Below are 15,639 nucleotides of genomic sequence, written 5' to 3'. Positions count from 1 at the left end.
TTATCCATCAGGATTCACTTACCAATCCATCTCCCTTTACATTTTACTTTCTTTTTTAGTTATTGTTCTTCTCCCACTGATCTCCCTTCTTGTTCTTCTTTTTCTTCTTCACTTACCTCTTTATATTATTTGTTTCACCTTAAATTTTTCCACAAATATTTAATTATAGTTATATTTCTTATTTTTGGATTGTTACATAGTGTTTATTGATTTGTTCATTTTGGAATGAAAGAATATTGATGCTTAATATAACCATTTGTTCAAATTATTCATTTATACAAATAACTAAAAAACTATTAACGGTTGATATTGTTCCGTAGAAACGAAGTTATGTTCCACAGCAACAACAACAACAACAACAGCAACAAAACATACGAACTTTCTTTTAAATTTAAATATTGTTCACTTTAAACAAAATTGTGAAGAGGAAAAAAATGATATATACATTTGAATTTTTAAACTTCCCAGAAAAAAACCCCACTGAATTGATCAATGAATGACTGAATACGAAGTATATAATAAAGGTAGAAATAAAAAGTCAAAAAGATTTATACATAGATGAAACAAAATCTCATCAAAACATTGAAAGAATTAACCATCACCAGCAACAACAACAACGACAGTAAAATCTATGAGATACTTTATTTCTTCATATAATTGACATTTGTATATACATTACTCTAATGTGTCAAATTCACTATCTTGTACATAAATAAAGAATGATAATATTGGCTATTTTTCAATGGTATAACATTGTTTCATTTTTGTCTTTCTATTTATTCATTGAAATAATGATTGAACTGTCATAAGTGGATTTTTATATTTAGTCCAATATCAAGGACAGAGTAAATTGAATATTCCAATCCTTCTTTCTTTCTTTCTTTCTATTTTGTATGCAAACATCTATTTCTTATTGAAAAAGAAGAAAAAGTTAAATATGAAATAAGTAAACAACTGGAAATAAGAATAAATATCATATTGTAAGTAAATATATAAAAGGGATTAGAAGGAATGACAGTGAAAGTATTAAGAATAGTATGAAGTAAAAAACAAAGTGAGAAAGATAAATAAGTGTGCTTTTTATGAATCCTTCTTTTTCCTTCTTCTCCTTTTTCAAATTATTACAAAAACAGTAATATTTCATCCGATATAGTTTACTTTTCAAGACAAATTATGCAAATATGTGAGAACAGATCTATCTAACCGTGTATAGAACATAATTCACTGAAGAAGAAAAAGGGAACAACTAAACATGTGTTGAATAATTCACTGAAAATGATAATTCTACTTGTTGTGAGGTAAGTTCTACTTAAAATGAATTTTGACATAGGAAAAATATCTCTTTCACATATATGTAAATCTATATCAATATGTGTGAAAATTTCTTTATTATTATTATTATTATTACTGGTAAGCTTTTCACCCCTAGACAAATATTTTAAAGTATTAACATTCAAACCAGAACAAAAATTAACATTAGGAAACGTAGTCAATTTGATTTACATAACAGTTATATTCTTCTGTACTTATGATTTATTTCAAGGGTATAAAATTAATTTGTCTAACATGTATATAAACAAATAAAGATATAATTTAATAGTTGAATTCATAAGTCAATTAATGCTAAATTACCATGGAAAACCTGGAATTATTTGGCGGCCCTTTCGTCCTTTCGTGGGACTTCTCAACAGTACGCATCCACGATCCTACCTCACGAGATTCGAACCCAGGACCTAATAGTCTTGCGCACGGACGCTTAAACTCTAGAACACTGAGCCAGTATCCACCGGTGTTAATGTCTAACTTCAACAAATTCACGAAGATGTATCGTTTGCTTTTATTGTTTTTATCAATAAAAAAATAATAAACAGTTTTGAAATCAATCTATTTCTAGAGATTATAATTTAATCCTAACAGTAAATGATGTATCATTATCTAGTGAAATATTGCCATTTGAAACATTTTACTGGCAAATGTTCAGTCATTTACTTCAAAAAAATAATGATAATTTTCATTAATTTGTTGTTTAGACTCATAACTTTAAGAAATAATTGTAAATACAATTGTATAGCTTTATCATGGAAAAGAACATTTTCTCTTCATTTAACTAACTTTTTCTTCTTCAATGATATATTAGATTATTTCTATTACTTGAAGAATTGTTTAGCTCTCTAAAGTTATGATTGATTAAGAATAATATTCAATCGCTAAAATTAGCTACATTTCCTTTGCAAAAAAAACAATGTATTTAGTATATCAGATGGGTTTTGTGGATATTATTGGATATTACTGGATGGCCGTTCAGTGCTTCCAGGTTTTTCATGGTGGTCTAGCTTCAACTGACTCGTGATCTTAACCATTGAAATTATTCAGTATATATTGCGTAAACACTGTAATTTTGTCTTAACACCTAGAATATTATACATTTTAAAATAACAAATTATAAAGGATAGTTTCCAAATATCGATCGGAATACTAAACAGTATAAATTGCTACTAGCTACGTCGAGGATATTAACACAAGAAGTTATTTCATAAATTTTATAATACAGTTTGAATTTATCAAAATATCTCTGAAAAATTCCCATTATTATTAAAACACAATATGAACAAAGAATATTCTTTTCAATGAATTTCTTATCAGTTTCTATAATTATCTCATCTCCATAATATTCGCCAGATTCAAGGCAGTGAGTTAAATCATTTAAAATTGTAATACGTGAATCAAGAATTGTTGTTTGTTATATCACATCGCATCGTTAATGTGAATTGTTAACTTGAATCAGTTTATAAGTGAAATGAATTAGATCAGATATAGTAGATAGGGGTGGATGCTGAATAAATTTCTCAAAAGGTTGTCAAGTGTAATAATAATAACAAGTTTGGGACATAAAAATGAACATTAATCACATTATGTCACCATATTATAAAATTTACTAAAAGGAGCGACTGAACATATTTCTTTTGGATGCAAAGCTCTGGCTTTTGGATCCGAATAGCAATTGCTTCAGTCGTCTGCAAGATTTTCAGTCTGATGGAATTATGTAGACTGCTGTTAACACAATATAGTATTGCGAAATATTTCTCCATGTTGATTGTATTTCTCCTTCTGAATTAAATGGGCTATAATGAAGCTATTAACCGTTTTGACTACACCTTTTCTTAACCACAGTGGGAGGTGCTCATGAGCCCGAATATACAAATTCCTAGATCATCTGCCGATATAACTTGCTACATAGGAGCAGTTGAATTGATGGATACGGAAAGAGGTGGCTAGTCTAAACAATTTATCTTTAAACCTCGGAGTGATCATTAGATATATGGAAAACATTAACTGTAGTTTAACTCCATTGAAAGTTCTTTGGACTGATCTGCTTAATTTCAGTCTTAGCATTTTACTAGGTGCATTGCCTATGAATTGTAAACGTATATACAGAGGCTTCTTATTCACAGTTAGGCATTCTCTATGCTCTCTTTTACTGGTTATGTGTTTATAAATTTCTCAAGCTATCTATTTTCTTTCGGGGTCGTGTATAGTGACTTTGTTTCATCTTCGACTGTATCTAGAGAGCATATGGTCTTGATTCTATGATACAGTGTCTTAATAAAGTTCCTTTTGTATTGCAGAGGAACAAAACTAAGAAAGTTTGTATATTGGCCCGTCCAAGTAGTTTTCTTGTTTATGTTTCTTCTTAGCGACCCGTCTTTTCTCCTCGTAAGTAGAATATCCAGAAAGGATATTCTACCCCCCATTTTCCTTCTCTCATGTGAATCTTATGGACGGGTGAACTGTACTGAATCGCCCGAGTGTTTCTATGAAGTCCGTATGGTCGTTACAAAGGATAAACGTATCGTCCATATATCGTCAATAAAATGAAAACTCGTAGATCTGTTATGCCAGTGGGCCGTTTTCTAGTTTAGGGAGAAAAATGTCAGCCAATATAGGACCTAAGGGTGAATCCGTCGCTACATCATCTATTTATCTATAGATTTCACCATCGAATTTGAAATGTACATTCATAGTACATTTTAGTAGTAATTCCCTGGTGATCTCCACATAGATTGTAGTTTCTACTTCTTGTTCTATAAGTTGTTCAAAAATATATTCTACAGTTTCTCTGAGTGGAAAATTTGTAAACAATGACGTCATGTCAAAGGACACCATCCTTTAGCCTTTCGTGTTTATGTTTTTAATCTTGTCAACGAATTGGAATACATCCTTAATATTATGCTTCACTAGGCGTTTGTGGAGTGGTTTTAAAACGGTTACTAACCCACTTACTACAGTATGATAAGGGGAATATTTTCAATTTATGTATAATGAATACAACAAAAATGATATATATTCTATATGATTGCCAAGGATTATCAACTACACAGCTCACTACCTCAGATTACGAAACGGCCGTCCAGTGCTTCCAGGTTTTCCAGGGTGGTCTAGCTTCAACCGACTCATGATCTTAACCATTGAGATATTTCATTATTGCCAACAATATAAACATAAATAATTTTGCATAAACTCCAGTTATGATTAAATATTTATGACTAATAAAATTTTTATTAGTAATAATATCACAAAAGAGTTCGAGTAGCACTATTTACATCATTCCAGATCTAAATTACTTTTGACATATTTATTAGCATTGCGATTATTATTTATAATGGTAATAATTGAAAATCAAATGTACTTTCTGTACTAAACAGATTAATTAAATGTAATTACTGTTCTAATTACTGTTGAATATATTCGAGGCACCTATCACTTCAAAGCCATACTTTTATTTATTTTGCTTCTTCGATGTACTTATATTTAAAGATCTGATTATAGAAATTAATGGACCACTTTTAACCAATAGATGAGATAATTCAATTCATTATGTTTGTAAGCTTTACAAATATATTTACAAATAAGAATTTGAATTTTGAAACTTAAGCAATTGAGTTCTTATTTTACTGGATATATTAAGCTTTTACTGAGAAACTGTAGCATTTCACTTCGAACTACTGAGTTACAATATATGACTATTGATTTGGCTGTCAATGAAGAAACTAGATGATACAGTTAGCTATTATATATATATATATATATATATATATAGAGAGAGAGAGAGAGAGAGATCTAACGTTGACACAAATTAACAGACAATTAATTAGTTGAACCATACGTTTAATTATATGTTCAAATATCTTACTTATTACCTACTTATGCCTGTTACTCCTCGTGAAGAAGCATAGGTCGCTCACCAGCATTCTCTATCCAACCCTGTCCTGGGCAATCCTTTCCAGATCTTTCCAGTTGTTATTCATCCTTTTCATATCTGATTCCATTTCCCGACGTAATGTGTTCTTTGGCCATCCCCTTTTCCGCTTCCCTTCAAATGTTCAAATAAACCTTACTATAATCTCAATTTGAAGAAGATTTATAACATTGCCAACTGCTTAATTCTATTTCTCGACAATTTCATCATCATCATCATCATCATCATCATCATCATCATCTTCTTCTTCTTCTTCTTCTTATTATTATTATTATTATCATTATTATTATTATTATTATTATTATTATTATTATTATTATTATTATCAGTAATCATTGCACCAAGTAGCATAAAATGGTAAATCTGATTTAGTATTTTCAACTTTAAATTGAAAAGTTATTATGCTTATGTGAATAGAGATTTAAAAGAAAGATTGCAAATGGAACTTATTACTAAACAGTAAATGTTTTAAAATTGGATTGGTACTTTAATTATTTGAAAAAATGTATGATTTAATATAGATGAATTTTAGTCATGTAAATAAGAGATAGTTTGACACGATGACTGTCTAAATGTAAAGCAAGTTGTGTAATTTCATCAATAAAATGTCATTATGTATTTAATGCATTCCATTTAATTCTTTTTGTTTGTTATTTTTATTAAAATGAATACAGGTGAAAAACTAGGATCTGGAATAAGCTCATCCAACAAAAATGTGGTTGACGTACATGGATGACACTTTTATTCTTACGAAAAGATATAAGTTAGATGAACTTCTTAGAAATTGTCCACAGTATATTAGATAACATCAAATTTACTGAAGAGATGGAATCTACCGAACACATATAGTCTTTTCTGGATTATGCGGTTGAAATAAAACAAAATGATTGTTTGGAACTTAATATATTCCGTAAAATAACTGAATTGGAAATTAGCACATGCTATTTCTACACGGGCGACAGTTTCGAAGAATTTGAAAAACAGAGCTCAATAGTTTGTCATTGAATCTAGTGATAGAGAAACTAAAATGCATTAAGTTATATCCACTTTGATGATGAATATTTATCTTAAAAACTTTATAAAAAGAAAGGGAATCAAAAGAATCAGAGAAAAGATACATCAAAAGAACAAGTGAACACGGTGGTGATCTTATATTGCAAAGAAACTTCAGAACATATCCAGAAGGGTTCTAAATCATCACAATATAGGACTATTCTTCTGAACAAACAATACTCTAAACACTAAATTACGAAGAAAGACTCATTAACAAAGAGGGAACAATAAAATAGTGAATATTAGATTAAATGCTGGGAATGTAGTGCTAAATATATGGGTAAGATATCACGAGAGATGAATGTGCGATTGAAGGGAAACACATTTCTGAATTTTCAGAAGATCTGAAAAAACAAGTCAGTGATAGCACTGTATGCAATAGAGTCGGGCCATACCAGTGATTTCAATGGCATAAGAATCCTACAACAAGGTTTTAGTTCTTACAAAGAGAGAATTGTAGTTTAAGTCCTACATATACGAGCAATTCCAAACAATGTTAATAGCAGAGATAAAATGCAATTAGCTGTTTCATGACAACTAATGATTAATAAGTAAATCTGGACTCATTATATTTTACTTCAGTTGATCCATTTATTATTATGTGGACAACAATGATTACTTTCACTTGTTCTAATCAGTTAATTTACTGAATATACAATAAATAACCATCTTGGTCAACACGATAAAAAAAATCTATTTGCCTACTTATCGTCATTTTATGCATGTCGTGACGTTGGATTCATCATCTCTGCTTGAAATTCTTGTGAGAATATCGAAGCGATCTCCACAGAATACACAGATGCCAAAAGAGATTGATCAATCAGAGTCCTAAACATCATTGGTAAGATTCAAGCAACCAATATATATGAATTGAAATTTACCCCACTGCACAAGCTAGTGAGTCACTCCACTCAGTAGCTAAGTGGATAACGTGGCGGGGTCTGAAGCAAAACTGTGGGTTTGAGTACCAGAATGAAAATCATCTCTGGGATACAGGTACATCCAGGTGACGAGTCCCAAACAGGACAAAACTCTTTCTGGATTCCATTGCTAGACACCAACGTACTCTGATCAAGACATTCATCAAATTATTTGATTTATCCGAAAACGCCTGTACAGAGACGATATATAATTAATCATTTTCTCGCTTCATAATTACATACACCAAATGCCTTATACACACAGTAAAAAATCTCACTTTCAACCTTGTTAACTTTGTTGGACCACTTGTTCGGCACATAATTCACCGGTGAACTGTTGATATATATTCGATAATTTTGATATCTGGTTATATTTCCTTGGAAAACCTTGGACCAGATTGCCAATTGAAATGTTGGATTTGCTCAAATTTCAATCGGTGAGATTTTTACAAATATAATTTTCTTTCTTAATTTCCAACTTCTTAGAAAATATCAATGAATTTTATGTACACATAGGTTTTATTTTGATGGCGTACTTCTTAACGTAACTCATATCCAGGACATTACAGTTAGTGAACGCATCAGTCATGTTTGAATTAAGTTTTATCGATACATTAAAATCTACTGGGTTAATAAATTATGTATTATGTGCATGTAGCTAGCTCCCTATAAAGCTCATAAATAGAATCTGTATTATTGGCTTTGAAAAAATGTGATTGAATAAAGTTGGTTTACCATTGTAAACAAAATCTCCCGGCATCACTTGCACGTTTATTTTAAAATCCTATGAAATCAGATCTTTTTATTTGCCTATTTTTATAGCTTTCAAAGTGCTTAGTTGGTTTTCTTTTGTTTCATTCTGCACATCATATCTTCATGTTCGAAGAGCATATCAACTATCGTTTTGTTTTCTCTTTCAATGAACTGGATAATTCAATTCTGGTTTTTCTCTTTTTCTTTTGTTTACTGTTGTGAAGTTTTTCTACTGATATGCTTAACTAGGATGTAAACATGTTATTTTCTCATAAATGAAAGAATATCATCTATTCAACCGATTTTCCTAAACACAGATTTGGAAGAGTTGTCTTTTTTACCGATGTCAATGACAATATTAGTTACAAATAGTAAAAACAAAACCGAAAGATTGAATTATAAGTTTTACTTATAAGGTAGAATTAATAGATAATCTAAAATTGTAGACTAAAATCATCCAAGTTAAATGCACGTATTTTATTAAATGGATCTTTTAATTCTGATCGATTTCTGATCATTTGTAATCAGTGATTAATTGTGTTCATTATTATGTAATTTAATGAAAGAGATAGAGTAAAAGATTTTACTAAGGGAATAAGTAACAAACCCTGTAAAAACAGTAGTTACTATAACAAATAGCTTTTTTTTAAAAATATATAACAGTGCAATATCTAGAATTTTCGAGCAGTATTCCATCCGTTTAATGGTTCAGTGCAGCATATAAAAATGTAATTTCCGCTTAGAACTTGATATGAATTATGTAAAGTTATTTACATATATGTCCTCTTTAAACGCGCTATTGTAGTTCATTCTGATTTGCCCGATGGAAAAAAACAAACAAATAAAGTGAACTTTAGAGCTTGGAATGAAATCACAAGTGAAACTTATGCTCTTAAATGCAGAATCTACTCATTAAATGAACAGAAAAATGCTAGATATTGCACACATATTGGACAATAAGAAGCAGATGAGATGCAAATTCAAAGACATGTTTTGTATCCCCTGAATCTCCATTTCTTATTTTTGAATTACCATTTGGTTTGTTGAACACATATGTGATTACAAGTGTTAGAAGTTAGTTATGTATTGTTTCTTTTTGTTTTTGATAATGAATATGATCAACAGCCAGTTAGTTGTATAACAGTCATATTTTACTTCAATAAATAATCAGAACCTTGTAACAATGTAGACCATTAACTAACATGGTGTTAAATTTATTTACATATTTCGGATTGATATTGATCACAGCTGGGTAGTTTTTCAACTAATTAACTACATAATTAACAAAATTGTTATATGGAACCAAGCCATCAGCTTCAAAAATTGTAACCCCTAGCATAAGAGCCTCATAAATTAAATATTATATTAAATAACAAAGTAATTAGTAATTCACATACAGATTTACAGCTTTAGTAGATTATATCAGACGCCTTTTATTTTCAAATGGCTCCATTATGATTCCAATAGTTCATTTTGAGGATTGTAATCATTAGAACTATTCACTTGAGCAGTACATAAATTTAGTCTGTAATGTTGTCAATCAAGTAAAACTTCATTCCTGACTAAAGTGCATTCAATTCAGAGGAAAAAGCCGAAAATATGGTAGTCATCAACTAAGAACACGAAATGCAATGGATTTGGATAAAATTGATCACGAAATACTTCCTCTTAGTCATAAGTAGCAATGTTATTCAACATGTTTAGCAATATGTATGAAGTAAATTATGAGTTATTCTAATCACCGTATAATTACAGTAGATTTTAGTTGGCTAAATATGTGTTAATCAAATAATTTTCTGGGTTGCCTTATCGTCAAAACACTAAAACACTCTAAATAAGCTTGATATAATGAGAGAAAATTTCGGCTTGACGTATGCACAATATGATCCTGTAAATCTTGATACCTGATCTAGATACGAGTAAGACAATACCTGTGCATTATTTCTGAAGATCGGGATATGATGAGTTTTTCTCATCAAATATCAAATTATTGTACATATGCTATCTTTACTCATGCTATTTATTTAAGTTTAAAAGAACGAAAGTGTTATGAGATCAATCTGAAATTGGAAAGAATAAATGTAGAATAATGGGCTTATGGTAAATGTGATATAATAGTTAACTAACCGTACAAACAGTTCTAAATATAATTTGCTTTAAATTTATGCATTTTTATCGTAGATATTGCATAGAACTATTATATTCGTTTTAGGGATGTCGTTTATTATCTGCTACTTTTTTCTTGTTTGAAATGAAAATATTCAAGCTAGGGTACTGTTGCTGCTAAATTCCGTACGATTGGAAATTAACCTATACCTATGATTTCATACTACTTGACTGAAAAAAGCTAGTAGTACATGTGTTTGAAGAGATGTTTTCGGGTATTTTCATGCTATTTAAACAAACAATATTTATTATTGTTCACCTTGAAATCAGTCTTATTATGTTTACCGATAGAAGTGTTTCAGATTACTTTTTGCCTTATTTTCAATACACTATAAGCCTATACACAACTATCGCATATTGTGTAGGCATATGAGGTCAGACAAAGCAACTGAATTAGGTGGTCGTCATCGTTATTATCATTATTATTACTGTTGTTTTCGTGTACACTCACACAATGGGCTATGGATTAGACAGATGAGAAGAGGACATAAAATCTCTAATGATTGGTAGGGCTATAAAATTTATTTTATGCTGTGTACTAGACAGGCACAATTGTAGCACTTTTCTCTTTTCTTTCTGTCTATTCCAATGTTGTTCCGTATAGGATATTACACAAAGTAATAAACAGTGAATCATAAACCGTAGGTAATCCGAATATACATCTATGTTTATATTTGTTTTTGCAATTGTGACATTTTACAGCATCAAATTTTTAAGTGAAATTCTCCATGAAACTTAGGTGAGTAGTGTTACATCTAACCTATGTGATGGCCTATTCGATGTAGCAGCAAAAGGAGATAGGGAAATACAAACATACATATGTTTCTAGGTCAACTAACGCAAACGGGCACAGATGTAGATAAATGTCAGTTGTACATATGTGTAAGTCGACACATAAACGTACAGAAATATACTCCTACAAGTACACTAGGTAATATATAAAGATATGTATATATATACATATATATCTATAATATAAGTACATGCATGCAAATGTGATTACCATTTTCACAGTATATTAACGATCAGGTCATGGGGATAAAAAGTTAAATCGATTATTTATCAGGTTATATGTGACAAAACTGGAAAAACAGTGACATCTAATTTTAACTGATTATCAATTTCATAGTTTAAAACCACCTCTGAATTATTTCCGTCGCTATAATAATTTTCTTATACAAATATAGAAAATTCAGTCTTGGAATTAATATTACACTTATATATTATTACATTTCACTTTTGTTCAGTTATTGAATATCATCTTTGAGACGATAAATTCAATTATTCTGTGGTCATATGAAGGATAATGTTCAAATTCCATGTACTGTCCAAAGTGTAAGTCGATTTTGCAAATTAATTTGAATATAAATCTTCTATTGCATTATTTCAATCCATGAATTTTTTCGAGTATATATATATATAAAGAGCACATTTCGTTTATTAGATAGGAAGTTAAGTGCCTTCAATTTGTAAAGAAAATCAATATGAAGTATTCAATGAATGCTATGCTCTTGTTATATTAATCAACGATGTGTATTTATAATTAGAAATTTATTTGATTTAACCGTGATAAATGTCAAGGTCATGACAAGGAGCAGAACAAATACTCTAGGCATTTAACAGTTAATCGTCTAATTGATGTATAAATTATCCTTATTTCATTCAGTTACTATCATTAGTTAATATCATAGCATGTACCGTTTTAAAAAAACCAATTAGATTTTCTCCCTTAGATAACTATGTAAATTCGGAGATTTGTAGGTGCATAAAAGTAGATTGTTTCCATTTGTAATTCATTATGATAAACACGATAATAACATGGGTAGAATGTAATTTTAAGGAACATTAATGGTCCAAATGGTACAAATAATTAACTGAAATACCAAACTTTCAAAGTATATGATGTGTGTATTATCTGTTGGTAATCATTAAATAGTTAGCTAACTAATTTACTATTTTTAGACTGCGAAATTTAAACTTTTTAAAAGATTTTGTGTAGATTACAACGATTTGAATTATACTTACAATTTGACTGTTTAAATTAAATCTTAAAAGTGATAACTCTATTGTTCACCACTTGAAAGGTGTACAGTTTGAAACAAAGTATTTGATGTGAAACTTATGTTATATTTTCATTGAATTAATCAGTCTTTTAAAGATTTTGTATATTGTAAAGGTAAATTCCATCAGTAACTGGTGTCAGTTGAAGAGCAAAAAGCGAAGAACAGCAGTAGCATTTCGGTTTAGGTCTTTTTTTGTGAAGAATAGTTGCCATATCATAAATGGTCAAATTTAAGGTATCCAAATCATTATAATACATGGGTTGCGTAGAACAAGCAATAGTGACAATAATGATAATATCAATCATTTGATTTTCTGAGCCAACAAATTGAAGATCTAAACAACACCTACGGGTTAGTATTACTACACTGAATATTTGAAGCTTCACGTTTCAATTCACTGATGTGGCCATTTTACAATCTTCAGTTTGCATTGTTACCATTTAACAGTTAAAGGTGCGTTCAACAATATTTGGGATGTTTAAAATTCCGGTTCAATAGCATCTGTAGCTTGATATATACACTTTTTCTGACATATGATTATTATATGCTGCTCATCAATACTGGGGTAATACAATGAATACTTGTTACAAAAGTACTCTTAATAATTTTTCTACCCTTTCTATAACTACAAAGGTCAATGATTCAAAGACTGAATGTCAGAATATTTTTACTCCAAATATCAGTTCAATTTCAATCAATACCTTTTTTTAAAACACATTGAAAATCTGTACATTTTGATTTATGTTAGCCTACTATTGTCCATTTCATTAAATAGGTTTCTCGGTTTCTTATATATGAAATATATTGAACAATGGATATCCAATTCTCGTATAATATTTTCGGTAACTGCGTTTACACACACTTATTTCTTCATTTTTTTTCTTGCCTACTTTCAGAAACACATTACAACGATTGTTATATTTAGTTGGATTATATCTTGTAGTAATTGTTCAGTCGGTGAGATCTGTAAGTTTTTGTTTGTTATAAGTAGGGTATTATTTATCGCTTTTGATATCAGTGATATAAACAAAAACCTTTTGTATTCATTGAAGAGTTTTTTCAAAACTGGGTCTTGTTTTCCAAGTGGATATTAGACTACCTCATAAGAAACATGATTGCCAAACTGATTTATGCAAAAAAAAGTTATGGAAAAAATTCGGTTCCATCATTTTTAGAAATAACGAAAATTTTTTGAATTAGACCGGAGAAAAAAAACAAACTTGTCTTAAGTTACAACTTTAAGGATCCAATATCATCCAAACAATGTTTCTACATTTTCTCAAATTGTTGTTTTCATTTGTACTGATTTTGACAGTTTACTGATTGATTCGCAAAATCAACGTTAACTCTTTTAAGAGTTCACTAAAAAGAACACTAACGTTTTAGTACAAGGAGAGAGAATACTGCATTCTATCGTATTTGGTCACGTTTATACTAATAACTCTTTGTGAATTCATATTTTTCTTCTTCAGAACACCTACAAATTCTAGAGATATCGTGGATTGGTGGAAGTTAGACATTAACACTGATGGATGTCGACTCGGTGGTCTAGAATAATTGATAAATGTATAAAATTAATACTGTCATTCCATATATTATTATCTAAATAACTAGAATTGTTTCATTTAAATCATGGAAATTACATTATAGGTTAAGTACAAAACAAATCAAGTATAACAATCATTACAATTATACTTCAGGCTCAGTATAATTTTGTTACCACAATAATTTTAGAGAAAATATTTCTGATTGTTGAATTTTGAAAATGTAATAAATTAATTATACAATTAACTAAGACTTGTCTTTAATGCAAACTATAATATCCAACAATCTCCATAAACCTGTATTCTTATTAAGAACTAATTTATAGAAATAATTCTGGAAGGTTTATTATATTGAGAATGCATGTCAGGTTAAATTTAACTATGTTTGGTGTGAGGAAGTTACTCATTAATGGAAGTTAAAGATGGTTGCAAAGCATAACTTATTGATTGAAAATAGAAATATAGGCAGCTCGATGGTGGTTATGTGCCCTCCATGTAACTTATAAGTTCTGCATTCTATACCCGATGGATTCAGACTCTTATCACTAAAGTGAAACGAATCTCTAGTGGACCATAGTTTCAAGCAGTTGTCTAACCAAGTTTACTCTTATGTAAACCATAAAATTCCACTGTTTATACAAACCTCTTTACTAATAATCATACACACATTTTCAGTTGATAGTATTATTATTTAGTGAGGAAATCGGTTTTTTTTAATGCAATAAGTTAATTTTTTGTATTGGTAACGTTTTAAAGTTAACGAATGCTCTTTTTTGATGTTACAGAAGAAACGAAATCAGAAAAAGAAAAGAATATTCTAAATGCCAAAAAACATCCTTAGTTGAAGATACATTATTATTATTAATATGATTATTATTATCTCAAATAATTTAGTTTTATGACACTTTATGTTTAATTGTTTTCAACAGTATGTAGTAAGTATTAAGATTGCTCAATTCAATAACAGGCAACATTGATTGCTTTTGATCCTTGCTCTATTATGTAACTAATCATTTCCATCAAAATGTGTAAATTAGCTGAAATATCTCATACGGTTTCACAGTTCAAAGGTTTAAAATGATTGTGATTACTTAGTATTGCGGTTTGAATTTTATTGAATTGAATATTTCTTAATTTTATCTACTGAACCTACGGTTGTATAAGAACTAGAGGTGAAACTATAATTAATGGACGACCTTTGAGCGACGCTAAAGTGACCTTGAGATTGTCCGCCTAATAACTAGGACCCAATGAGGGTTATAAACCTGTGTAAAGGCTTCGAATTGTGGTTTACATTTGACGTTTAAAGTTAGGAATAATATTTAGGGTTTGCATCACGAACTGACATCGGCTATAATGCCAACACTCTATTTTGCCAAATAGCTGAATGAATTTCTCTCCAAAATCCGAAACCTGTTATCTTATACCTGATTGGTTCGTCCATAAATTATAGTCTCACCCATCGTCTGTTATGTTTATGAATTTTACTGTCACTTAATTAAAATCTGATTTTTTTTCAGTATTATTTCAGTAACTGACTATTTTAATCTTCCATAAGTAACCCATTTTCGGAGTAGCTGGATGTTATAAGTTGACTTAAATAATTATTAGAAATAAATTAGTAATAACATTTAGTCAATTTTAGTCAAAAATGTAAAATATTAAAATAAATATAAATGATTGGAAAGGTAATTAACTCAGTACTTTGAAGTGTTATGGAATTATTTCCAAGATAAATTAGAAAAATGAGGACAACTGATTAATTATAAATCAGCAACAATAATAACAAACATTCTACGGTTCTCAGTAAATGCTCGTCTGGTATTAATTTATGCCGCAAACCAATAATATGAATTTACATTCATTTCCAAAACGAATAAATC

At 29.6% G+C, this 15,639-nt stretch overlaps 1 protein-coding gene across 1 annotated transcript in view; it reads left to right on the top strand.

Annotated features, from left to right (window-relative positions):
- The first annotated feature begins 831 nt into the window (after nucleotides 1–831).
- COL4A1_2 (collagen, type IV, alpha) overlaps nucleotides 832–15,639 on the top strand; it is a 63,383-nt gene continuing 48,575 nt past the window's right edge. Inside the window, exons 1-4 of the mRNA XM_051209367.1 lie at nucleotides 832–1,298; nucleotides 5,932–7,667; nucleotides 11,397–11,484; nucleotides 13,109–13,178. Coding sequence (XP_051074821.1) covers nucleotides 11,456–11,484; nucleotides 13,109–13,178 — 99 coding nt within the window. The 5' untranslated portion in view covers nucleotides 832–1,298; nucleotides 5,932–7,667; nucleotides 11,397–11,455. The remainder of the gene's footprint in view (nucleotides 1,299–5,931; nucleotides 7,668–11,396; nucleotides 11,485–13,108; nucleotides 13,179–15,639) is intronic.

This window comes from Schistosoma haematobium, chromosome 1 (genome assembly GCF_000699445.3).
Source record: "Schistosoma haematobium chromosome 1, whole genome shotgun sequence".
NCBI lineage: Eukaryota > Metazoa > Platyhelminthes > Trematoda > Strigeidida > Schistosomatidae > Schistosoma > Schistosoma haematobium.
The sequence above is the reverse complement of the archived record's forward strand: the minus strand, read 5'-3'. Positions and strand labels throughout refer to the sequence as shown.